We start from the raw sequence: 27,238 nt of genomic DNA on the forward strand, positions 1-27,238 counted from the left end.
TGTCATTAATCTGTTTCCAGGTAACATATTACAGGTATGAAGCAGGATTACAGTCAGATAACATGACAAAGTTCCTGGAAAAAAACATTTTGCTGCCTTCAAGATGTTGAAGTAAGAGTGAATGCCACTTCAGTGTAATACTTTTAAATTCATAATACCAGTAATTTGTTCTGTTCTAACAGCTAAAATGTACCAACTGGAAAAAAAACAATATTTTTATGCAAGTATAGCTACTACTGAATTGTATCCAAGATATTTTATGGATTTATGTCAAGGAAAGTGAAATAAGTTATTTCTACTCATAGGGAGAATAGAAAAAAAGAACAACTGTCGTAGAATGTCTGAAAGAATGTATTTTTATCTTGGTTTTATAGCTTAAAGTGCACCCATGTTATGCTTTGACCCTCCCCCACTGCTTTTCTGCATTAAGACACACCCCGGCAGCTCACATTGCGCATCGGATAGACCAATTAGCATACTGCATTTTCCAGTAAGGTTCAAATACATTAACAACTGATCCACACAGGGGGACGTCCCAGACTGTCGTTAACCACTTGAGAGAATAAAGAGAATTTCTTATCCTTCTGGGCCACTCTGTCTATTCCAAAAGAGAAACATTGGCTTGGTAAACTAATTATGTGCATAACCTAATTTTGTATTTGATCCTGTATCGAATACTGTTATTCTTAAAACGTAATCTTCTCTTGAATGCCCAACTCGGTTGCCTTGTGTTGCAGCGTCCAGTCTGAGACTGGAAGGTTGTGAAGTGAGTTCAAATCTGCGGTTGAGTCACGCAAAGCCTCCCTGTTTGACGCTCATCATTAAGGGGTTTTAAACCACCAAAGAGTTCCCAACTGCGGCTGTGTCTGCAGCTCACTGATCTACCAGGGGATGGGTAAAATCCAGAGAGCAAATTTCACACATCCAGGTGTTTAACAACTAATGAGGCTTTAATTTACTATAAAAGACCAGGGCGCAACAAAACAACCCCAAATTTCTTTTCAGCATTCAAACTAATACAGTTTCATTGCATTTTACTTTTATGTGCATTGTACAAGTTTATCAGATATTTTCTCTATTAACATTGCACAAAGAAAAAAAAAAAGTGTTGTGTGTTATATGTTGCAGTTCTTACCTGAGACCATAGAGAACTGTGCCATCCGGGTGAAGCCGAATCATCCGGTTCTTGACTGTCACACCGTGCACAAAAGACTTCTTGTCATTGAGAAAGTACGTGTCTGGGACCCAGAGCTGGTCTGCTACTCTGTTGTCCAGAGTCAGGTTGAGCGGGATCCCCAAATAGGCCAACCTCTTATCTCTCCAGTATTGTTGGAAGTACATGGTTAGTGTGTAGTCCTGTGGAGTAAAGGACAGTCAATTAGGTGCAAGATCAAGTAACTTTCCTTTCTTAGTTTCCTTTCTGAAGGTTGGTATTTTTGAATTATCCGAACTCAAGGCAAACGAAAGGTGATCAAGTCTGAGACCCCTTTTTTTTAAAAAAGTTATGTGATCAATGACATAAACATGTATTTTAGTTTTACAAAAGCTCACAGTCTTCTCAAAAAAACCTGGCAGCATCTGTCAAACATCAATGCACATCTCGGAGCACTAATTTTCCGTGCAAGGGTGTTTTCTAATTTCTAAAATAACTAATTGTAAAACACAGTACCATAGGCATCAATGATTTACTATCATTTTATTTCCAACTAAGTTGATCCGTCACACCGAAAAGCTTTTCCAGTCCTTTGGCGGAGCGCTTTACAAACTCTCTGAGTTTGTGAACTTCTTTTAAATAAATAAGCAGGTCCCTGCAGGAAATAATGAAAAAACAAACAAAAAAAAAAAGCATCACTGCTAGATAATGGCATATTGAGAAGAAAAATGACACAACTTATCAAATGCAAAAGCTTGTTTTGTGATTTTGTTTTTAATAAAAAATCAAAGGTTATGTCATTTGACGGCAGAATTCTGATGCAAAAAAAGTTGGTTTTTCATTCCTGATTTATTTCCCCAGACTTCGATGCATTGATATAAATGCAATGTGCAAAAAAAGACTGTCAACCTCGTAGTACAGATGGAGCTGTTCTTTTTTTTCTTTTTTTACGAGATGTTTCACTCCCCCACCCTCCCCATTCTCTCCTCGTCCTCTGCGAACAGAAGACGCCGGCCCACATACAGCAGAGGTGTGAGCGGATGAATCAGCTTTATGCAACAGCTCTTCCGCTCCAGAGATGGAGCTTATCTAAAGCACACTCACAGCTCCACACGGCATGTATGGACCAGAGCTATCTTAGTCTTTCTGAGATCTTCAGATCCCACAGAAGCAGCTCACCTTCAACGCCAAGAACATCTCAGAAACAAGGCTGCACCACAACAGACTTTTCACACTGCGCTGCCCGCCCACCTGCTCCACTGAACAACCTGCAGCGTGCTACAGGAATCTATTCCAAGCTTCGCCCAATCCCCAACAGTGGCTGTGAGCCTGTGGGAACCACACTGGAGGGCAGTGTTGGCAGTTTTTATGCTATCAATGCCACTAGCTGCTTGAAAAGTAACAAATCATGTCGCGTATCTGCAATTGTGCAATCATCCAACAAGTAAGCATTTTCATTAATGATATTCTCAAATGTTTTGAAGTTTATGTAAAAGGTCAAACCAAATGGGATTGAAAAGAAATCACCCTAACTGTTCCTTGTGTCTGTAGCAGCCATTCACCAAAATGTGCCCCCCCCCTCCCCCATACAGTGATGCAAAAAGGCATTTGAACAACCTGTGATTTTGCAAGTTCACTCACTTAGAAATCATGGAGGGGTCTGACATTTTGATTGTAGGTGCATGACCTCTGTGAGAGACATAATCTAAAAAAATAATCTGGAAATAACACTGCATGATTTTTAAAAATAATGTATTTTTATGCTACTGCTGTAAATAAGTATTTGAACAGCTGAGAAAATCGATGTTAACATTTGGCACAGTAACCTTTGTTACATTGTTGATTCCACAGATCAAAGGTTTCCTATAGTTTTTCACCAGGTTTGCACATACTGCAGGGGAGATTTTGGCCCACTCCTCCATACAGATCTTCTCTAAATCAGTCAGGTTTCTGGGCTGTCATTGAGAAACACTGAGTTTGAACTCCCAAAGATTTTCCATTGGGTTGAGGTCTAAAGACTGGCTCGGCCACTCCATAACCTTGATCTGCTTCTTACTAAGCCACTCCTCGGTTCTCCTGGCTGTGTGCTTCAGGTCATTGTCATGTTGGAAGACCCAGCCATGCCCCATCTTTGGGGCTCTAACTGAGGGAAGGAGGTTGTACCCCAAAATCTTGCAATACATGGCCCCGGTCATGGTACTCATCATACTTCTTCCTCACAGCGAGTGGAATTAAGACCCAAAAGTTCTATTTTGGTCTCATCTGAACACATGACTTTCTCCCATGACTCCTTTGGATCATCCAGATGGTCATTGGCAAACTTTAAACAGGCCAAGATGCGCTGGTTTAAGCAGGGGAACATTCTGTGAAATGCATGATTTCAAACAATGGTCCCCAATCTTTTTAACACCATGGTCCCATATGACGTCAGACGTAGGTTTCCGTGGCGGATGATTATTGTAGCAATGCTACGACAAAGGGACAGAGACGTGACAAGGGGAACTCCGAGCTTTTAATTTGACACTTGTGAAATTGTACATCGCACAGGTTTCATTATACAGAATACAGATACATGGATACAGACTCTAACAATCCCCCCCATAAACAAGACTGCTGCTAAACGCACCTTGTCACTATCACACTGGATGCTGGTCTCTATTTTATTTTATTTTATTCTATTTCACTTCTTTAATTTTTTATTCATGTTATTTTATTGCTATTTTTTATTATTGCTGCTTTCTTGCACTGCCATGCTAGTGAGAAACATCTTGTCTCACTAGTGTATTTCTTTCTCTGCAAATACTATGTGTGGACTGACCATAAACAAATCTTCAAACTTGAATCTTGAATTATCCTCTCCCCTTCCCACTCTCATAGCGCAAAAAAGAAGTATCTATGAAATGTAGCGTTCTTTTTTTTTTGGAAGTCGAAGGCTCCTCTTCTGTCTCCTGGCTCTGCGTCAAGACTGACTTCGACAGATCTAACAGAGAATCGGGCAATTTTTCAAAATAAAACATCTTTCAGATTCCGAAATAAATAAAATGGACTGCACTGTACTGTAAATTATTTATTATTTCTGTGCAGCCCGGTACCAAATGACCCACGGACTGGTACCGGTCCAGGCCCCTGGGGTTGGGGACCGCTGTCTTAGTGTGTTACCAACAGTAACCATGGAAACGGTGGTCCCAGCTATTTTCGGGTCATTGACCAGCTCCTCCCGTGTAGTTCTGGGCTGAGTCCTCACCTTTCTTCGGATCATGGAGACCCCATGAGGTGAGATCTTGCATGGAGCCCTCGTCTGAGGGAGATGGTCAGTCATGTATAGCTTCTTCCGTTTTCTAACAATTGCTCCAACAGTGGATCATTTTTAACACCAAGCTGCTTGGCCTTTGCTCCGTAGCCCAGTCCAGCCTTGTGGAGGTCTATAATTTAGTCTTTGGTGTCTTTGAATCGCTCTTTGGTCTTGTCCATGTTAGTAGTTGGAGTCTTACTGATTGTAGGGGGTGGACAGGGGTGTAGCTAACCAGCCTTAAACAGGTGCTTCTAATTTAGGATAATAAGTGGAGTGGAGCTGGACTATTTAAAGGCGGACTAACAGGTCTTTGAGGGTCAGAATTTTAGCTGATAGACAAGAGTTCAAAAACCTATTTGCAGCAGTAGCGTACAAATAATTTATTTAAAAAATTGTGCAATGTGTTTTCCAGATTTTTGTTTGGATGTCTCTCACAATGGACAGACACCTACCATGAAAACGTCAACCCCCTCTGTAATTTCTAAGTAAGAGAACTGGCAAAGTCACAAGGTGTTCAAATACTTCAATCACACTCACTAATATATAGAAAATGAGCCTCACTGGTTAAATGTAATAACAGTTCATGTAAAGGGCCAATATTTTGTATTTTACTTTCAATAGCTCTCAATAATCAAAGATCGGATTAGAATTTAACTGGTGACATGGTCCAGAAAAACTTCATATAATTAAATCAATTGATTACACACTTTCAGTCAGAATAAATCATTTTAACAGCTCAGTGGCCATGTGGTAGAGTGTCCGCCCTGTGACTGTAAGGTCGTGAGTTCAAATCCAGGCCGAGTCATACCAAAGACTCTTAAAATGGGACCCAGTGCCTCCCTGCTTGACACTCAGCATTAAGAGCTTAAACCACCAAATGGAGACCGAGCGCGGCTGTGTCTGCAGCTCACCGCTCCCCCAGGGAATGGGTCAAATGCAGAGAACAACTTTACAGATAATGGGACTTTAACTTTAACATGTGCAGAACTATCTAAAATACCGGAAACGAAAAGAAGAAGAAATGGCGTGTTCCGTTGTAAACAAACAAAGCTGCATTATAGAGCGAGATGATCTTCTAAATGGGATTTTATTATTGTGAAGATGATTATTAAGTGCCTGTTAGATTATAATTTTCTAAATCCGTACGGGCAGTGCTTTATTCTTGGCCGCATGGACCCGGAAGAAGGATTTGGTTAATATATATAACAAGATTTAGCTTTGGATGTACTAGAAATCTATCCGGTCAATGCCGCAAAGTGGCTCCACAAAAACTTGCGATTTGAAGCCTTCTCTCGAACGCACACCGTAGCTTAGCACTCTACCCCGCCCATAAACAGAAGCTACGAGTCCGGCTGTTCTACTTAAAGAGATGGTTCACTCGCACAGAGCGGTCGGCCAGTTCTGTTCGTGCTCCAAACCCTGCTGTGGAACGCCACACCGTCTACGCATTACGTAAAAACAGCGGAGCAGTGACCCACCACTGGAATTAATTATTTATATGCACCGCAATCAGATCAACAATCGGCATAATCCATCTATCTCAATCAGAAGGAAATTCTGATCTGAATGAGTCTGATCGGGGCAGAGTATTCCAAACTGTGTGATTACATGACACATTTTTATTCTGATAAAGCGTTTATTCCGAATACTTTTGTCCATGTAACTGCAATATCATTATTATAATTATAATAATATTATTTCAAAGAAACAAACAATAGTTGGTGAAAACATGCAAAAAAAGGTACAGCAGAAAAGATAACAGTAAAACACAAAGTTATATCATCAGATGAGAGACATCTTTGGCTTTTGCTGAGCTGCAATAGTATGAAAATGACTGGTTTGGGCATAGCTGCACGGCTGGTAAATGAAACAGATTATGAAACGCGAAGCAGAACGGCACTGCTCTTTACTTTACATGAGAGCAGAAACACATAAAATTGTAACTCCAGATTACTAGCCAGCTGTCTGACAATGGAAGGGTCAGTGAAATTGCTCACTGGACAGTACTATTCCTCCTACTTTCAATTGTTACTAAAGTTCATTTGGTATAAGACTAAAAAACGCTATGAACACAAACTGGATCCTTAAATAATCTGTACAGACTTTTCTCAGGACCGGAGCACAAATGAGGTGGGATGATGAGGGTGTTGTAACGTCTTTGGCTCAGAGGTTTTGTGGTCTAACTCACAAAAGGTTCCTGTGCACCAGTCAAACGTCACTTACGCCAACTTAGCACTAAGACATCTGCTGGGAATACAGGAAAAGAAGCTGATTTCTGCTCTGTGCAAGACCGAGACCTCAGTTTTGCCACTCGCATCTAAAGACATAGCAGACTGGTTTATGAGGTTTTTGCCTCTGCATTCAAGCATCTGTAAAAGCTTTTTAGAGGCATACTCAGAAATGCATAAATGGATCAAATTACCGCTCTGGAGTTGTTTTTCGTGAGGAATAAATATTATTTAAAAGCTCAAAAAGTTGATTTTGCATGATATAGGCCCTTGAAGCTTCTGCAAGAAATTCTTTCAAGCCCTAAAGCCACAAAATAAACTTAGTGTCATGTGGGCGTTATCTGAACTCATCTAAAGCGTTCATAGCCACAGTGTTGGAAGGAGAAAAAAACAAACAGCTGGTCGTACCAATGAAAGTCGCTGAAGTAACCTTTGGTCTGTTAACTAAACTAAAACTAAACTAAAAGAAGCACAAGCATTTTTGCTGTTGTGCAACACTATACACAGCATATTTATTTTCCAACACAATATGAAACTATATCATCATCAGTATTTCTGCTCGAGTTCTCCTACCATGAAGCCAGCAGCTCTCTACTGCAACGATGGCTATAAATCTGCGAGAACATCTACAGATGGAGTTTTTTAAGGCTAACATTTCCTTCAGGCGAGACATGGTAAATGTTAATGTGTCAGAAAGGATGGGGTTTTTAGCAGAAGATGGATTTGCCTTTCAGCTGACTCATACTGAAACTATATGTAATAATGCCTCATGGAGGATCTGCTTTGCTGTCTTTGGTGCTTTATAGGAGCCTCTGAGCACCACAGGGAACATCTGAGGGAGTTCTACAAATACAGCGTTTTTGATTCCTAGCAGGACTTGTATAATAGAACCATGCTGGAAAGGCCATGAATAAATAAATAATAAAAGGAAAAATATAACAAAGTTTTTTTTTAAAGTTTGAAATAAGAGAAGGATGCAGGTAAACTCAGAAACGAGCTATCCTCGTTTCATAGACAACAAGCTCAGTGATGCGTGCAGACAGACAGCAATATGATGGATGAACTCCTTAATGTCATTCAGAAGGTTCAGTTTTACATTTATCCTAGAATTTTTTGGAATGCACTGTGGAGACAAAAATAGATTGTTTAACCTGAAGTGAAATTTCATGAGTTAATATTTGTATGGTGACGATATTTTATTGTGGACATAAACTCTAAAAGAAATGATAGGACGAAAAAAATGCAATAAATATCCTAAAGAAAGTGAGATGTAGTACAAGAGTTTTAACCGCCCCACCCCTTCCCCCATGCCCAAGACCAAATTTATTACCACACCCTGTGCACCCACTATCTATTATGGTCCTGTTCCCTCTTTAATAAGCACACATTCAGTGTCACATGAACAGGCAGACGGCTGGATCTAAATGCAGCAAGTTTATTAGCTCGGCTAAAAGTCCACAAAGCTAAATCAGGGTCTGGCAGGCATGAGTCAATGATGGACATAAGAGCGTCAGAGAAGAGACAGTGTAGTTAGATACCCATATACACAAATACTATACAAATAGATGCATAAGCCTGCGCTCATTTCACATCATCCCTTTGCTTAGAACCTGTCTCACTACCCTACCAGTGCAAAAAAAAAAGATTACTGGTACAAGCTTTTTTTAAACAGCATTTTTTTCGTCTGTTTCTGACTCACCACAATTTGAGTAAAGAAATACAGTTTTCAATTTTCATTGGAGTGGGTCTCTAAGTTCCAGTCACCAAGCCTGGTCTCCAACATTTTTGGGTCTTACACCACCGGTTCTTTACACTTGCAACCAGAGCTGTGCGTTTTCCTTTTTACTGATGCAGATACGTATAGATTACATAGGATCTTTGCAATATTACATACATGTGAGGCAGCCATTCCTGCTCAAAATCAAGCTGCATTTGCATGTGCTATATGTTGTGGTACTCAGAACAGGATTTCCCTCTTCATCAGCATCATCAACAAATATCAGTATTGAGAGTAAAAACCATGATGTGCAATGACAGCTGAAGCCCTCTCTTTTATTTGGGACCAGATATCTCATCGCAACAGTGCAGCTATTTTTATCTGTCTGCCAAATCAAAGATGGTTTTGATAAAAGCTGGAGCAGATACCGTCCTATCAACCGTCTCAGAGGTGGATCATTTTTAACACACACTTGAGCACAGTGGAGAGGGAACTTTTCTAGATGTATTTGATCACTCATGCCTGAGGAAGAGATGTATTTCATGTGTCCCATCTGTACACCAGGAGCCATTAACCCAGACAGTCTGATACCATCGCCTGAGGGGGGGCAGAATGCTTTCACACTGAACCGCTGTGCAGACACAAACTGTCAAGTTGAAATTAGAGGTTGACTTTTAGCCTATTAAGCAAACAGATAGTATGTTGGAATTTACAAAGCAGATTTTTCTTTCCAATCATAATCTTTAAAGTGCAAAATTAAGCCTATGTTTTAGCACAACAAAGTATTGTGAAGTGCAAATCTGGAGTATTTAGGAGTCCACAAGCACTGCTTCATATATAAGATTTGAACATCCCATAGAAAAAAAACAAGGAGTTCATGCAAATGCCAAGAAATGTAGTGATCAACATAAACTACGAAAAAAAATAAAAGGATCCCACAGACCTCAGTTAAGAACTGCAAATCCATTTGTGGCATAATTAAAATGACGGATGGATATGAATGTCGACTGACTCAGCAGCTTTCTGCCTTACTTGAGAGCATGTTAATAAAAGCAAGTTTTCAGATATTTTTTTTTTTGGGGGGCAGGAACAGATCCCTTACAAATCAACATTATTTATATTTAAAAAATCGATTATTTTTTGTTTAACCCTTGTGCTATCTTAGATGACCCCACCCTTCCATTGACGTGTTCTCCCTACCATGACAAAGGTGGATAAAGGTGGAAAGATTTCATGTAATCCATGGACACCAGTGAAGATCACAAATCATTGAAGAAAAAAGGTTCAGAGCACTGTCTAGTGGGTCTAGATGACCCAACTCCCAACGTTAAAGTGCCTAGGATAGCACAAGGGTTAAGCATGCATAACTTTAACTTTGATGAAAAAGAGACTGCTCAGCTATTTCTGATTGTTTGATCAAGCCTCACTGTAAAATGATTTTGATCTATGTCAGATGTGTCCATGAGGTTAACCAAACCTCATGAATGTGGGATCTTTATATACCAAACATTGTGCAGTTCAGGTCTAATAAGTGGTTTCTGTTTGTAAACTGGAAAATCATGAAGGGGAGGATTTAAACAGTTCAGATTCCTCAAAACTAAAATGTAACCAAAGTGTTTCTTGTTAGAGATGACCTGTAACATTTATGATTATACTTGAGGAACTTCCTCAAGTACGTTGTAGAAAGAAACCTAAAAGCGTTTTGAGTTGTTATATCTGCCACAGCATGCAATATTTTTTAAATCTATTTTTATTTGTCTAGATTTTTATTTTAAAATGCATATTTTTAAGAAAAACCTGAAAAATTCAGGGAGTTTAAAATCATTTATGTGACTAATTTATTTTTTAATTATTTTAATCCTGGGAATTTGTTAAACTTCTTGCTTCTTGTTTGTATTTATTTGGGTCTCGCTACTGATTTTATATTTTTTAACATTCTGAAGCACTTTTGAGTCGCTCTCTGAGAAAAGTGCTATATGAATAAAGATTCACTTACTTACTTACTTGCTTGGACCAATAGTCTGGTCAATTTTAGCCTTGGCTAAACTGAGAAGGCCATTTTTGTGCTCTAACTGTCTGATTGTCATCTGATTGAACTTAGTGGTGAAGTCCTGCTATTTGAACCCCTTCCTCTATGGTAAAGCAACTCAGAGTTAAGTTTCATTAAAATGGTTTATTGACGGAAGCAATGAAGGCAGGAAATGTAGTTGGAGAAGATGTTTTATGTTGGAAATGTCAATAATCTGCACCATTTTCTGGAGACTTGTAGTGCACCAAAAGGTCAGATGATACGTTAAAAAATCTGGCCTTTTTTTGCGATCTCTTCATAGATTTGTAGGTTCAAAGATCCATAGGCAAATTGCAAATTCAAATGAGCAACAACAGGGTTAATCTTTTTAAGCCTCATGCACTGTGATTATATAGCAATGAACAGTATAAAACACATTATTGGAACAGGTGATAGATCTTGCTCTGTTTTTACAGTAGAAGCTTCAGTTTGAATAAAGTCACCTGTTCCTACTGTTTGAATCCACATGAGGCTGAAAGTCTTCTTGAATTTACCTCAGTCTTAAATAATCCCGTTTGTCACTGGAGCCTGAACATGTCAACGCGACTTGATGCTGCATGTTCCGAGCAGCTTTGGAGTCTTTAATCCATTTGAAGTGGAAACTATTGTTACATTTTACACTGGAGTTAGAAGAAAAGGAAAATAGTGACTTTTTTTTTAAATTAACTAAATGTGATGCTTAAATGATTATTCTCACTCAGACCATCTTAAAAGTTTTATAAGTTGCATCTTGTTTGTTGAAGGATAAAAATGTCTTCCAGCCTCTCCGTTTCTGCACTGTGCAGAGAAGCATTAAAACGCTCCTCGGGTGGATTCCATCACCCAGGACAGCATGTCAGGGACTATTTTCTCTCAGACCGTGATTGAGCATCAAACTCTATCAGCACTTAAGTCCATGGATACATGGCACACATTTACTATCAAACCACTGACAGTCTGGATCTTCTCTAAATATTTATTTTTTACTATTTTTTTGCTCTAAAAAGACAGCTCACCTTTAGCCCACAACAGGCTGCGAGGCCAAAGATTTCACCCCAAAAAACAGAGATGCTTTCATCTGTTTTTTTTATTGGACAACTTTACAACTAAGATGGGACAGAGAAGCCTCTGTTTGTATAGGAAACCATAGACTGAACCTACCATATTAACTTCTGAAACCATGTCTATGCTCGCCACGTCTATACTCATCCCAACAGCAACTGGTGGACCTGGAAGTAAACAATATTCAGGAGAAACATGGACATCTTAGTCAGAAAAACAGTTAGAGAAGTTAGAAAAATGTGAATGCATGAGACATACCTCCAAAGTCTGGCCGCAGACGGATGTCATAACCTTTCAAGAGTTTGTCCACAGTTTCTTTGACGAAGGACATGTTCCCTGGCTCATTGACACTGAAAAACAGAGCAGCAGAAGCTGTGAGTGTCTGAAAACACAAACCCGGACCACTGCTGGCTTTTTACGCGCTCACCTCAGCGCGCAGCGCATCACAGCCAGGAGCAGCGGCAGTGTGGCAGCCGTGCGCAGCCATGCTGCTGCTTCCCGCATGTCTGCACTGCACTGTCCAGACTCATGAGAACAAAATGAAGGAGCGACTCGACCTTTAGCTACAAGAGGTGAGGCTTTCCCCTCATGATCAGCCACTCATGCAGGTTCAGCCTGCGCTGACGCGCTCCAGAGGTGGCGTGGCTGTGATGCTGCGTAACGCCCATTCTCTGAATGCGCTGACAAGATGCAGGCGGATGCAGAGCCTCAAGTGAGTCAGAACGGTAGAAGCTACAGGAGATCTGGACAAAAGACTGTTTGTGTGGAGAAGCAGTGGCGCACAGCGCATGCGAGGGAAATCAGTTAAGGAAGAAAACCACCTGAAGTGTTGATCCACTATCATCCATCTTTGCTTTCTATACAATTTTTAAAATATTGACAAAAAACAGTGAAAATGTGATGTTATGCTCAGAGTTGGCATTACTCTTTATTTCTGACAGAGAAACTGATACAAACTCAGGACTAAAAATTAATGGTTAATTGCTGCCAATCTATCCATATGCTCTCCAAACATTTCATCTAAGTAAAATAGTTTACTTCTTCAATTTATCCGCATGTAAGGCAATGGCTCTGTTGTGCTTTTCTGTTAAGTGTTTTACTCTTTAGCACAAGGGCCCTTTTTTAGATAGTTTACTTTCTGTGAGCAAAATGAAGTCATAAAAAAGCGGTTGGACTGTGATATAATGGTGTGAACATAAAGCCATATTTTCCATGTTGCCATTAGGGTTATTTCAAACTACGTTTAGAGACAAGTTCCCTATTTTAATCAGAGTCCAATGTGGATCGCTAACATGGTCATAGCAATGAGACCTTTAAAAAGTTAACGCGTTTAAAGTCCCGCTCCGATCATCTTTTGATCTATTGTAAAAATGTTCCTGGTGGTCTTGTAATTATGATTATGCCGATTTTAGTCAAAATCAAAAACCCTTTATTGTTTTCTAGGACATAATTACAGAGCGGCAGGAGCTCATTAAGATTCCCCTCTGTGGGTGGGATTGTTGGCACAGAAGTAAGCCTCCACTGATATGCCATTATTTCTTTGTGTACATTCTCTCTTGATATCTGATGACAGCCCCTAACAATCTCAAGCTAACTTAAGTGTAGCAACAAAAATATATATTAAATAAATGTGTCAACAGTACAAAATAACTCGGATATATGTTCATTGTGGCCAAAAAGCAGAAGAGTTTTGATGAGACATACAGTGGGACAAAAAAGTATTTATTCAGCCAACAACTGTGTGAGTTCTCCCACTTAAATGATGACAGATGCCTGTCATTTTCATCATACGTAAACCTCAACTATGAGAGATAAAATGGAAAAAAATCCAGAAAATCACATTGTCTGATTTTTAAGGAATATATTTGCAAATTTTGGTGGAAACGAAGTATTTGGTCAATATCAAAAGTTCAACTCAATACTTTGTTAAATACCCTTTGTTGGCAATGACAGCAGTCAAAGTTTTTTTTGTAAGTCTTTACAAGGTTTTCACAAACTGTTGCTGGCATTTTGGCCCATTCCTCCATGCAGATCTCCTCTAAAGCAGTGATGTTTTGGGGCTGTCGCTGGGCAACACGGACTTTCAACTCCCTCCAAAAATGTTCTATGGGGTTGAGATCTGGAGACAGGCCAGACCTCTCCAGGACCTTGAAATGCTTCACAAGAAGACACTCCTTTGTTACCTGGTCAGTGTGTTTGGGATTGCTGTTGTGCTGAAAGACCCAGCCATGTTTCATCTTCAATGTCCTTGCTGATGGAAGGAGGTTTTACTCAAAATCTGACGATACATGGCCCCATTCAATCATTCTTTCTTTTATACGGGTCAGTCGTCCTGGTCCTTTGTTTGGTGTTCTCCCAATCCTCTTCTGGATCATCCAAATGCTCTAATGTTAGACGGGCCTGCACATGTTCTGGCTGTAGCAGGAAGACACGTCTGGCACTGCAGGATTTGAGTCCCTGGTGTCTTAGTGTGTTACTGATGGTAGCCTTTGTTACTTTGGTCCCAGCTCTCTGCAGGTCATTCACTAGGTGCCCCCGTGTGGTTCTGGGATTTTTGCTCACTGTTCTTGTGATCGTTTTGACCTCACAGAGTAAAATGAAAATGAATGTTTAGAAATCTACTGAACAAAAAAAGTGCTTTGGGTGCATCCAGGTGCACCTATGAGACCTGGTGCAACCCACTGCAGCTTTTTCAGAGGATGGTGGCTGATGTTTTACACACTCTCAGAATTGTTCTAAGGCAAAAAGACACCAGATATGACTGGAATTCAAATTTTATGAGCTGGTTGAGAAAAGGGGGTAATTAGAGACAATGGAGAAGTTATTCCTGTGTTTCCTCAGAATGAGCTCTAGGTTCATTGTTGGTCTTTTTGCTGTGCAGCACAAACTCAATACCGCTGCAGGGATGATTTGGCTCTTCCACACAAACTTCTCCTGTTTCTTTTCATGCTCGATAACAGTTTTTTTTCCCTGTTTTGGAGTGAAAATGTTGCAGCCTTTTTGTAAACTGGCTCACAATAAGCAGCACTTGGAGTTTTAGCCTTACCTTGTATCATAAATGGCGTAGAGCTTTTTATTCCCATCAACAGCATTCCTGCAAAAAGCACAAAAGCAAGCATTACAAAGGAACTGTGCTGACTTGGACAATAAGCGTTTTCCCAGCAGGAAATTGCTGGACATTGGACATTGTTGGACATTTCTCTCAGATGCCGTTTTAACTGCACTAAACCAAAAGTAAAGACGTCTCACATCATTTCTAGGATGTTAAAGTTCGTAAACCGTAGCAGTTTCTGCATTTTTCCTTTGATGGGTAATGTTTGGTTTGGTTAAACTCGTTATTCATCAATTCTTCTTTTATATTCATGCTGAATGTACATTTGCTTTTCTTTAAATTTCATAATCAGTCAGGTCTACATGCCTTCCTCCACCCATTCTCTGTCTCTTTCTGCATTTGGATCACATGAACAATTTTACATTCTCCACCAGCATCTACTGGCTGGTGGAATTTCCTCCCTAACAACTAAAAAAACTATACAGTGCAGGACTATCTAGTAGTGCCCTGGATTTTAAAAGCTTTTCCAGCACCATGCTCACTACTTTGTTTCATTTTTACATGACAAACATGACGTCACCGATTTCATGAAGTAAAAATCTAATAAATATGAACATTTTACAAAGACTGGTGATGAATCCATTGGGCTTTGATGATGAAAACTTGGATGGTTTATACAAAAATCGTACATTTTATTTAAATGAAAAGTCATCCAAACACAATGCATTGTGGTCAATATTTGCCAATCTAGTGAGCATTGATGCATACTGGTTTGTCATGCTCATACAACGAACCAAGCCTCTTTTTTTTACTGTTGATCATACTGTAGCTTCAATGTGAGTCTGTCACCTCATCAAGTCATTCTGGGTGAGGTCACTGAGTGATGTGAGCTGCTGAAATGCACAAACCAAAACCACAACAACCAGACAATTCAAGTCCCACTCACTCTGATCATTTTTTGATCTATTGTAAAAGCATTCCCCAGTAGTCTTTTAATTGTAATTATGCCATGTTTAGCCAAAAAAAAATGTTGTTTTCTAGGACAAATTTTTTTGCAGAGCGCCAGGAGTTTATTGGAAATTTGCCTCTGATATGTGGGCAGGAATGTTGGTGCAGAGTAACTCTGCCCCCACTTCCCGTATTTGATCTGAATTTGATCTGTTTACACTCTCTCCCACTACAGCTTACAGCCTTTCGCAACCCCAACATTAACAGTGCAACCAAAATGGCAAGCAATATCAGATGTATCCAGCCGTACAGTTTAGAGCCAGATAACAGCCAGATGAGGAAGACAAAGACGTACATGGATCCATTTGTTTGCAAGGAGATGCATCAGAATGGAGCGGAGCAGAGAGCTTGTGGCCCGCCCTGCGTATTTTCTAGGTTTTTAATAACATCATTTTTTTCGTTGGCTCCTGATTTAAAACAAATTGAAAACAAAAGTGTTCAGAAGTGCCATTTTGATTTTAATTTTCTTCATGATTGTCCTCCATCATCAGAAAAAGTCCACAAGTGAAAAAACCCAAAAACCCAATTTACCCTCAGAATCATTGGGATGATTTATCATAAAAAGCAAAGGTTTTTGGTGGTGGACAGAAGATGAGCGCTCCTTGGATCTCTAATGTATGACTTAGATCCAACAGAAAACTTTATGCAGACGACATTTTTTTTTTCTTCTTACGTTTGGCCAAGAAAAAGTTGGAAAAACGTTTCCTGCTTTTTCCAACTGGAAGATTTTTTTTAAATTATTATTACAAAACCACAGTCAACTTTTCTTTAGAACCATTTTAATAAAAAGGTAAACTCGGCTCGTCTTTTATTCCTTTCTTTCTCCCTCCCTCTCTCCATCTCCGGCTGCCCGCCCATCCTCCTGGATGCGTGCGCGCGCGGTGCTCCCTCGTCCTGCAGCCCCACATTTCCTCTGCCTCTGCTGTTGGACACAGAATTGGATTTCTTGCTAAGCCTGCCGGGTGTTCCTCCGAGACCCGCTAACGATGATCAGTCAGCAGAAGTGTTGGGAGGCCGTTCTTTCTCCGCTGCCAATCTTTTAATCGCTCTGGAAAAACGCCTCGCTCGCGCTCGAAATGACTCTTCTGTTTTAATCTTCCGCCTCTTTCTCCAAAATGCAATCAATATGCGCGCGTGTGGGCGGCGTTTTCCCTGGGATTTAACGCCAAAGACGCAACGACGAGCCAGCGCAATCTGCGCGTGAGAGATCTTCGGAGAAGTTTGACTGTGCATCTTCTTCTTGGGCGGTAAGATGCGGCTGTGCGGCGCATCAGATGCTGCTGATGCTGCTGATGGAAGAAGCGGGCAGGGATGGAGTGCGTGAGTGAAGGCGCTGCAGCCTCCACGCAGACACGCGGGCGGTTGGAGAGCTGCGGTGCGGGGAGCGCGTGTATGAGAATTGTGGATGGAGTTATGGCGCTTTCACAACAGCCAGAAGTATTTCACAATTTATTTAGCTCGGATCTCCGTCTGCTCAGAAGTGAGGCTCTTCTTTACGCACGTGGGCATGCCCTTTCCTAATGCGCTTGAACGCGCAGGAGCCATTTATAGATTGCGCATGGAAGTGTTAGAAAGTGCTTTGCTTTGCATCAGAGAGTGCGTAACTGCGTTTTGTTGTAAAAGTATAGAGTTTGTGTTCGCAGGGATGGGCGATGGAATGCGCTGCAGCTCCGCAATGACACGTCTGTGGCTCTCCGCTCTGCTTTTTACCGCCACCTACCGGCTGAGGTGAGTCACTGCCTTCTGTAATGTCATCACTTTCAGGGGACATTTAGGCTCATTTGCTCTACTAACTCTGTCTTTAATATTTTATGGTTTCCAGTTCGTTTATTTGAGTTGGCCACTTTTTGAAAATAACCTTTTGAATAAATAATTACTTTGAAGCTGTTTTAACAAGGAACTATCATGGAATGGAAGGATAAAACAGCAACTTACATTAAGGATCCATCAGTGTAGTATGATACAAGATAAAAGCTTAAGCAAGGGACAAACAGTCTCCTTTTTAACATGCTCACCATTTGACCAAAAGTAAAAAAAAAGGTAATGGAAATAAACACTTAAAAGGACCTTAAAAGAGCTATTTTTAAAGATAACCTTAAAAATTGTAAATGGAAATATGTCTCTTTGGTGGAAAATATAAGATATTTGCACTTTAGAATACACTAGAAATGTTTTCAGCAGATAAAGCGTTAACCCATTGACTCTGAATGATGCAAACATGCGTCAAAAGGGCCTTTGCTCCAAAATAACCGTAATTTATCATTTACTTGAAATCAAAAACATTACAGAATTAGTTTTCATAACTGGAAATTAATACAGGCCTTAAGAGGTTAAATCTGTTTGCACAAAAATGTCTTTTTTCCCCCTGCAGCATCTCCCAGGAGGTAACTGGTACTCCCAAAGAGGCAGAATTAAACGACAACATCACCATCTTCACCCGCATCCTGGATGGACTTCTGGATGGATACGACAACAGACTTCGCCCTGGACTGGGTGGTACGCTCACCGAATTCACCCCACCCCTCTGTTACTCTGACCCAATCTAAGGGAGAGTTGGGGCGCCCCTTTTTTTTTTAGAGTGCACTTGACAGCTCCATACTTAGCAGAAGGAAAAATGAGTTGGGTGAAAAATTGAAACCACCCCTAATGTTCCCTCTGCTCCTCCCAGACTAAGAGAAATATCTGTGGTGAGCGAAGGCCCGCTCTATAGATCTGTTAAAAGTAGATTTAATGTCACACATATCCTCTGTGAAGCACAGAGAACCTTAAACTGGATCAGTTCTGCAGATTAAAGGCATGGTTCCATTTCCATTTCTATTTTATTGGTGCTGGGAGATTAAGTTTTATTTTACAGTTAGGATTAAGATCCCAAGTGTTTGTTATATTTTTATTTAACAACAAAAACATATTTTATTTTTTTACCGTAACACATAAGAACCCATGTTGACATCAGTGTAACAGAAAAATAGTGGATTCTGTAGTCCACATCATTTAATTTTTTAATTTTGAAAGAAAAATGGGGCTTAGTTCTTATGGGTTAATGTGATTTGAATTTTTTTGTTAAAGAAGATCAAATGATTATGTAAAAAATTCAAAGTTTAGTCTTTTTTTTCAGTTTCTGAATTAGTTTATAAAATTGTGCTTTTGTTTTTGTTTTTTTACAGAGAAAGTGACAGAGATTAAAACCAACATCTTCGTCACAAGTTTTGGTCCAGTCTCTGACACAGAAATGGTAACAAACTGTTTTCCTTTTTTGATTTCCTTTGTTTGGTCAAAACAATTTTTATTAAAAAAATAACTTTGCAGACTTACTCAGGGGAAAAATAAAAATGCTTGCACTGGGAAAAAAATAATTTTCCAAACAAGTTAAAATTACAAAAAAACAAGACGCTTTCCAATGTTTGAATAGAAAAAATCTGTCAATAGAACTAGTAGAATTTGTCTTTAAGTCATGAGCTTTTTTTATGAGAATATAAAAATGTAAATGTATGTCAATTAACTATTGGAAGTACTAATTCAGAAAACAAGTGTGTTTGCACAAACAAGTAAGTATATGTGCACAGTTATGTCTTATTTATGAGCTAAAACAGTCGAACGATCCTTTTTTCTAGACCATTATTATCTCAGTACTACAATTACACAGCTTGAGATACACTTTGTTTTAATAAATATGCATACATTGGTCAAAGGAGTCTAATAAAACGTTGAAGTTGCCTCAAATCAAGTATATTTGTTTATTGTAACAAAACCGCCCACACAAGTTTTATCACAGATAAAACTTTAAAAAAAAAGAAGATAACTATAAAGATATTGCTTTGTGTTTTTCCAAGATCAAATTTATTGCCCCAAAACATTTTCCTGAAGAGATAGTTAGTTTTGTCTTATATCAAGTGTGATGAGATATCTAAATTAAAAACAAAAAGATTTTGTGTGTTTGCAAAGTGTGTCATTGAATAACTTTCACTGAGTACACTTGTGTAAAAACACAAGATTGCAGGTTCGATTCCCGCCTTGCCCTATGTGTCAAAGCGTCCTTGTGCAAGACACTGAATCCCACCTTGCTTCTGGTGGAAGGTTGGCGCCAGCGTGTGAAGTTGTGTGTGTGTGTGTGTAAGTGAATGGGTTTGTGACCGTAAAGCGCTTTGGGCCTTCGAGGAAGGTAGAAAAGCGCTATACAAGTGTACACCATTCACCATATTCTCCCTGTGCATGCGTGAGTTTTCTCTGGGGACTCCGGCTTTCTCCCACCGTCCAAAAACACACTTTATAGGTTAATCAGTTACTCTTACGTGTCCTTAGGATTGCATGTGTGGGAGTGATAGTGTGGCCATGCAACAGACTGGCGACCTGTCTAGGGTGTACCCCGCCTTTGCCCAACAGTAGCCGGGACAGGCTCCAGCATCATGTGACCCTAAAAGGAATACGAAAATGGATGGATGCCTATGGAACCCTTCTACTTTGCAAATTTGTGCATTGTCTTTCAGTTTTTCCTGTTAGTGTTCAGCGCCACCATGTGGACATATGAGTCATAGGTCCTGGAAAAGTAATTAGTGGATACTTTATTGCTTTTTAGATTGCATTTCTGCAATGAAACATCAGGATTCATGCCGCTTAAACAGAATGAGTTGCTGTACTGTTCATTAAAAAGGAACATTAATGAAATGAAACATATTAATCCTAGAGTGACTTCCTGTCAAACAACTAGAGTGAATTCATTTGAGATGTTTCTCTGCAGGAATACACCATTGATGTGTTTTTCCGTCAAAGCTGGAAGGATGAGCGGCTGTGCTTTAAAGGCCCCATGGAAATGCTGCCTCTAAATAACCTCTTGGCCAGTAACATCTGGACCCCTGACACCTTCTTCCTCAACGGGAAGAAGTCCATCGCTCACAACATGACCACGCCGAACAAGCTGCTGCGCCTCAAAGATGACGGGACCCTCCTGTACACCATGAGGTGAGCTGTGCTCCTGACACCGGCTGAATGTTCTGAGCTGGAGGAGGACAAACGTTTTCTAAAGGAATGTGACTTACAAAGACAAAGTCAAGAAAATAAGTCCACCTCCATGTTTTATACATAGAGATTTATTTATGGTGCTCGTCTGCACAGATGCATCACAAACAAACACCTCAGAGAAATTCCTGTTATTAAGTCACATCTTTGCTCTTGTTGGATACAAGGCCGGACATAGACATGGGTAAGAGGGGGACAGTGTCCCCTAAATGCATTGACTAGCTCCACCCCCAAATGTGATGACTGGCAAAAATCCACAATTAACTAAAGAAATGAAAATTGTACACAGAAAAGAAATCAAATCAAAGAAATTATACCAAAAATATGTAGTTTTTTAAATAAATAAAAAAGAGTGACAGATGGACAATAAAAAGATGAAAGATAATTGCAGCCTCAACAGGGCACAAACCGGTGTCCTGCTTGTGCCGGTCCCAAGCCCAAGATGCAAAGGGTGGGGTCAGGAAGCTCATTCGACATAAAACTTATACCACATGTCAAGCACATCAAAGGGGAAAAAAAATAGATAAATAGATAGATAAACCGACGATAACATGGTTTTCTATCCATTTTGATAGAATATTCTACCTGCATCCCATAGTGAGGCTGGGTAAATCCGTGCCTGGTTGGATGTTTAATCAGTTTTTTTTTGTTACCGATTAACAAGAAAAAGGGATCTTTGTGAAAAACTGCCTCAAAATAGATTACAGAAAACATCATGAAGATTTTCTTTTTTAGTGTGTATTGTATTAAAAAAATGGTTTAAAAGACTTGTTATGAAAACCCAGACTGTGTATGTCTGATAATGGATGCTTTAATGGAGCCATCTCATTTACAGCTACTTCAACTTAAGTCTTCGTTTCATCAACACAATCAATGCTCCAAATCAAATAATAAGGAAGGAAGTTTGAGCAAGTTTGAGAATGAAAATGGCTGCAAGTCAGAAACAATTATTGATCCACATCGTTTGAAACTGCAACAAACGTGATGCATTTGCTATTGCAAAAAAGCTAGCAGAAATGAGTTCTAAATGGCCCATTAACGTGTACGTGTTCTGGGAAAAAGGCTATTAGAGGAACATTTTCTTCATACACTGCTCCCCTCTCCTCAATGGCTCGGAGAATAAGGAGTTGAAGCCTGCAGAGCTGTAGCTGGGCTACCACGCACAAGTAAAAGCAGAGTTGTGTGCAGCCCTGTCTACATCATTGAGAAACTCACAAAGTACCTGAGTGAGTACACGAATGACAGCATTTGTCATTGCGCACACAAGCTGATGATGTTCCTGCTTGAATCTGTTCACTCCAACCCATGATTTATTCAGGGTCCGAGTTGTTTATTTGACTAATGAAAGCGAGTGGAAGGCGCTCCACCTTTTCTCTGGAAACGTTTGTCTATCTAACCTTTTCTAACATTTTTTTTTACACCCTGATGCGCTTTAGTGATGATGCACCTTTGGTATTTCATCTATTTCATGTAAGGAAATAGTGCTTGTGTTCAGCGGTAGCAGTGAGTCACAGCATTCATGGAATCAATACATTTGCTTCTGTAGCTCAAGATAATAACTTACTGCAGGTCATAATTAAATTCCCCTTATCTGTCTTTTTTCTTTAACATCTTCAGTGTAAAGTTGTGACTGTACGGTGTGACTGTTTATCATTAAAATGCTGCAGCCAAACACTCTGCTTTAAAGCCGTGTTTTTCAACCTTCTTTGAGTCAAGGCACACTTTATCCTTGACAAAAATCCCGCGGCACACCAGCATCCAAAAATTAAAAAAGGAGAAACTCTATAGTCTGTATTGATGAACAGTCCCTCCACAAGGTTCTTCTAAAAGATGTGAAAAAGTTAAGTTTGTTTTCAGTAATAATTTTCAACTAAATTATTTGACATTTTACCCTGTTAGTTTTTTTTACCCTTCAGTTTATTAAGATGCAATTTTATTTAACCCCACAAAAAAACAAACAAATATATTCTTTCTAAATTGTGATTTATTGATTTTTTAATATTTTTTTTCAATGTCGGTGCAAAGGCAACTGTAATTTTTGAACAATTAGATGATCACAATATATTTGATAAATTTTACACAAAAAGACAACCAGCCACATATTTATTTTTTCTGCAGCTACACAAAAAGTGAACATGTTGCACTTTTCTTAGTTTTTCTTTTGTCTTAATCAAAGATGAAGTCTTTGAAAACTTTAACAAAAATATTGTATTTCTTTTAATTTAGTTTGATTGTGTCTGTTGGCCACTTCACATTAATCCTGTTTCTTAAATGTTGTTATTACTTCTTCTTAAATTTAACATATGAAAAGACGAGCTTTAGCTGGTATTTTTGTTGGGATTGAGTGAAAGTGAAAACTTTAACCACTTCTGATTGGTCAGACAGATGACGTATGATTAAGCCTCCAAGAATGATTGGTGGAGACAGTTAAAGGGGCGGACTTTTCCGAAAATAGAGCTGAAGCTGCGGCTAAATCGTGGTACCGTCATTCTTATCAAAATGTCTTTAATAGAATCAAACAAACACTAAAAAAAAGTATTTTATGATCTTTCATATTTCTAACTACTCAGTGTTTTATCAGGCCCTGTTTGAATGAACACAGAGCTGAAATCCTGGAGATGGTAAATGTTTTTACATCAGTGAAAATGGGTAATTTCCCATGTCACACCTGATCTCCTGCGGCACCACACTGGTTGAAAAATACTGCTTTAAAGGGACGCATTCTTTAGGATCAAGACATAGTACAAATAGAATTGTATCATCTAAGATTTTGTTGGACCACGAATGACTTTAAATTGGAATGCCTCATACTTCTCTAAGCCGGCAGTTTGAGAATCATGATATGACCTCACATGACACTACCTCGTCAGGGATCCACAGAAGCTGCCTGAACAGTTCTGTCCAGTTGCATTCCATGAGAACCATAGTTTTTGAAAGCTATGGACACACCGGGCATGTGACGCCTGTTCAAGATCACGCTAAACGCATTTAGCACATGGTATTCAAACTGGACGAGACTGGGAGCCGGTTTAGCTGGGAGCCGGTTTAGCTCGTGCTGGTTTGCGGCGCCTTCCGTCCGTGAAACCTGGGTTCAACTCCGGGCTGCTCCATGTTCCCTTCTCTACTTCTGTGCCGGTCCCAAGCCCGGTTGCTTTGAGAGGGTTGCGTCAGGAAGGGCATCCGGCGTAAAATATTGCCAAGTTTACCATGCGACTCGTTCACTGTGGCGACCCCTGATGGGATAAAGCCAAAAGAGTAACAACAACATTCAAACTGGACGAGCAGGGAGGCGCTTCTTCTGTTTTTTGTACTGTTTACCAGCGCATGTCCACCATCTACAGCTCTATTCCGATATATGAAAGACTTGGTGTCAGAAAATTCCAGCTAGGCACAAACTGCAAATATTAAGTTCTCCTCCACGAACAATTTACAAATGTTTGTATAATGTACAAACCCAAGTCCCTGATTGGTCAAAGTTCAACCTGGTTTAACTGTCAACATGCATTCAGTGGACGTTTGGTACACAGAGCCTGAAAACGGTCGTAGAAACTCGCATAGGGATGTGTTAACGTGAGAGTTCTGAATGCGTAAGCCCCAAACAAACGCATTTACACACATTTACATTGACTTTTCATTGGAAGTGGCCACTTAAACGCACGTTACTGAGGGCGGTGTGAACATAACTTAAGAGTCAATACAATGATAACCAGAATTAGGTGCTTTCCACCAATGAGAAGCAGCAATGACAGGCATCCTTCTGTACTGTAAATCCATGCTCCTTTTCCTCTCAGGTCTCCTTTTATCGTGCTCGGTAGTGTGCACCAGATGACATTTCATTTGTTACTTACGTAACCTGTAAAAATATTTTTAAGAAGAATTTTGGGACACCATACATTTTCCATTTGCTTGAGTAGATCTATATTGACAAAACACAATTCTTACTAAGCTAGAAAAGGCTAATCTGTTTAGTTACTTGTATTTAATTGGTAACATTTGTTCATTTAAGTTACAGAAGAAAAAATAACAGTATAGGTATGAAGGAATAGTTAAATTCAAAGATAATTATGAACATCTGCCGAAAAAGTCAGCCTTGGCTGAAAACCACAATGTAAAAAACAGAGGAAAGCCGCTGTGGTGGATGTGGCAGGGCCAAGTGATGGAAACATCAAGAAGAAGGAGCATGAAAAACTGAGGAAGTAACTGGAGAAAGCCTGGAAAGTGAAGGTGACAGTGGTGCCTGTGGTTATTGGAGCACTCGGGGCAGTAACCCCCAAGCTGGAGGAGTGGCTACAACAGATACCTGGAAAGACCTCAGACCTCTCAGTCCAGAAAAGCGCAGTGCTAGGAACGGCTAAGATACTGCAGGACCCTCAAGCTCCCAGGCCTCTGGTAGAGGACCTGAGCTTAGAGGAGAAATGTAAAAAAAATGTAATATGCTGTTTTTCAATAAAAAATGAGGGGCATCATTTGCCCTTTAATATGCTGAATTACCTGTTCAGTGGCTGCAGTGAAGCTTATTTTGGAATTTGCCAATATAACATAGTGTAAGTCACTGTGATCCTTAGCCAGGGTACCTTGACCTCTGTTCTAAATCAGTCTAACCCTAACCCAGCACTGTATTCTGAGGATTATTGAAGCTTTAATATTTAAACAGGACTTTTTCTTATGCATAAAAAGAGTCAGATGCTTTTTATTGCTTTCACTGGAGCTGTGTGATATCCGAAAAGGAAATAAATCTTCAGCTGTGTTTCGTCATTATTGCAATGGAGCTTCAAAGAAACAACGTGAAGATTTTAGACTGAGTAGCTGTAGTTGTTTCAGCTGGGCCAGCAGAGGGCAGAATTACACAAGGCTGTGAGCTGTGCAAGCCTTCTTTTGAACAAGAAGCTCCTTAGGTTTCTAAAAAAGTATTGCTTCTACCTGAAACAGGTAGAAGCTCCTGCATCTATTCTCTTTTTTCTTTTTTTTTTAACCAAATAACAATAAGATCATTTCAGCAAACACAAACACAAGTAAAGATGTTATTTCCCTTATGACTTCATTCTTTTGTCCTATTTTTAACACAGCTAATTGTAACGGGGTGATTCTTTTTTCCTACCTTTACAATTTGGTTTTTTAAATCTTTTTTGTTTTATTGATCCTGGTTGTGCAACCTAAAACTCCAAGGGCCCTTGAATGGCTCATGGTAAATCTGGTGATGAGTCACAGGTGTGTGTGATCAAGGTGGGTTGGAGTTTTGATCCTTTAAAAAGGATGAACAGCTGGACTTGGGGCGGGGAAAAAAAGGCGCACCACAGCTGCACAAGTAGTGTTGGAATACCAGCGATGGGAGCCACACGTGTGGTGTTTTGGAGCACCAGGACGGAGGCTGCACGTGTGGTGTTTTGCAGCAGCAGCAGCAGCAGCAGCAGCGGTTGTGGTGCTTGAAGCATGCCAGCCCAGGAATTGGACATTGTAGAGTCTGGGCTCGGCCACATGACCAGGGACAGCAAAGTGGAACCAGTGGACCATGGAACTGGAAAGTGGAGAGGGGACGCGACGAACAACAGCAGAGGGGTGTGGTTGCGACCCACCCCTCTTTCAGATAAATGGGGTTTGGACTGCATGCTCCTCTAAGCATCCTGGAGCATTTGAACTGCTGGAGGCTGGACACTATAGGACTGGACACAATAAACATTTTGAAAAACTTGCATCTGGTTGTTCAGCTCCTTACACAGAGTCTGATCCACTAGAATCTACCTGTGTCACATTTGGCGTTGTCGGCAGGATCAGATTACTGTGTAAGGCGGAACCCAGGTCATATGGTAAAGTTTAACATACTTTCAAAATGATGATTGCTTTTATTGCCTGTTCGCCTTGGATCCTGAGATACAGCAGGTTGGATTGTGAACACGAATATTGGGTTTGGGAAGAACTGAAGGACCTGATGCCATTTGTGGGGGGCAACCGGTGCAACAGGAAACAGGTGTCATACCAGGAGGGTCTGAGCCAGCTGTAGCATCCCAAGTATGAAGCATCCGGAAGAAACCGTCCCTGCTTGGCAGAGAAGGCACCCCTAATCTGAGCCCGGAAGAGCCATGTTTACTGCCAACACAGTGGAACCTGTGAAGCCTGCCTAATAGGCCACAGGCCTCAGTGGACTGAGGTAACATGAGGTGCGGTAGATGGGTGTAATTGTCCCGCAGCCATTCATGAATATGGGCCAATTTTTGGATACCTCCTCCAGTGGTCTGGGGTGTGGGTGAATAAGGCAAGGTTCCTAGGCAGTTGGGTTTCTCCTCTGAGCTGGAATTGTGATTCCCCTTTCAGTGGTCTGAAGTGTGGGTTTCAAATTCGAACCAGCCAGACAACCGAGTGGTTTGGGGTCACCTTCTAAACTATAAGAGGCTGTAGGGGTGCTGCTAACATGTCAATGGCCAATCAGAGTTGAAGGGATTTTTGATTCTCCCGTGGCCTGGAGTGTGGGTTACAAATTAAATGATGTGGCAGAAGGATTGTCAGCTAAACCCAAAGACGAAGCAGACTCCATAGTTGCAACCAACCATGAATTTGGGAACATGGCAAGAAAGGTGTTAACAGTTGTCCATCAGATGAAGGTTGGATGCCTTGGTGACAAATTCCTGTGTAATGGCAGGGACTGCCAATATTTTACTGTGGGGGGATGTA

The 27,238-nt window shown here is 40.2% G+C and overlaps 2 protein-coding genes across 7 annotated transcripts in view; one reads left to right on the forward strand and one right to left on the reverse strand.

The window, feature by feature from the left end:
• The window catches only part of gabrb3 (gamma-aminobutyric acid type A receptor subunit beta3), a 55,324-nt gene that overhangs the window by 14,366 nt on the left and 13,720 nt on the right, over positions 1–27,238 (reverse strand). For 2 of the 4 annotated variants that reach the window (XM_023954490.2, XM_078946655.1), the window contains 4 exons: positions 14,546–14,593; positions 11,758–11,849; positions 11,599–11,666; positions 1,136–1,356 (listed from right to left, as the gene is read on the reverse strand). In XM_023954490.2, the coding sequence (XP_023810258.1) occupies positions 1,136–1,356; positions 11,599–11,666; positions 11,758–11,849; positions 14,546–14,593 (429 nt within the window). Of the gene's footprint in view, positions 1–1,135; positions 1,357–11,598; positions 11,667–11,757; positions 11,850–11,926; positions 12,601–14,545; positions 14,594–27,238 lie in introns of those variants that run through there. The other 2 variants (XM_023954493.2, XM_023954491.2) reach the window with 2 other exon arrangements.
• Positions 1–27,238, forward strand: part of gabra5 (gamma-aminobutyric acid type A receptor subunit alpha5) — a 53,690-nt gene that overhangs the window by 686 nt on the left and 25,766 nt on the right. The window contains exons 1-5 of one of the 3 annotated variants that reach the window (XM_020702651.3): positions 16,415–17,039; positions 17,203–17,287; positions 17,931–18,055; positions 18,724–18,791; positions 20,295–20,515. In XM_020702651.3, coding sequence (XP_020558310.1) covers positions 16,871–17,039; positions 17,203–17,287; positions 17,931–18,055; positions 18,724–18,791; positions 20,295–20,515 — 668 coding nt within the window. In that variant the 5' untranslated portion in view covers positions 16,415–16,870. Of the gene's footprint in view, positions 1–16,414; positions 17,040–17,202; positions 17,288–17,930; positions 18,056–18,723; positions 18,792–20,294; positions 20,516–27,238 lie in introns of those variants that run through there. The other 2 variants (XM_011474418.4, XM_078946656.1) reach the window with 2 other exon arrangements.

This window comes from Oryzias latipes, chromosome 4 (genome assembly GCF_053564925.1).
Source record: "Oryzias latipes strain Hd-rR chromosome 4, Olatipes_Hd-rR_3.1".
Taxonomy (NCBI): domain Eukaryota; kingdom Metazoa; phylum Chordata; class Actinopteri; order Beloniformes; family Adrianichthyidae; genus Oryzias; species Oryzias latipes.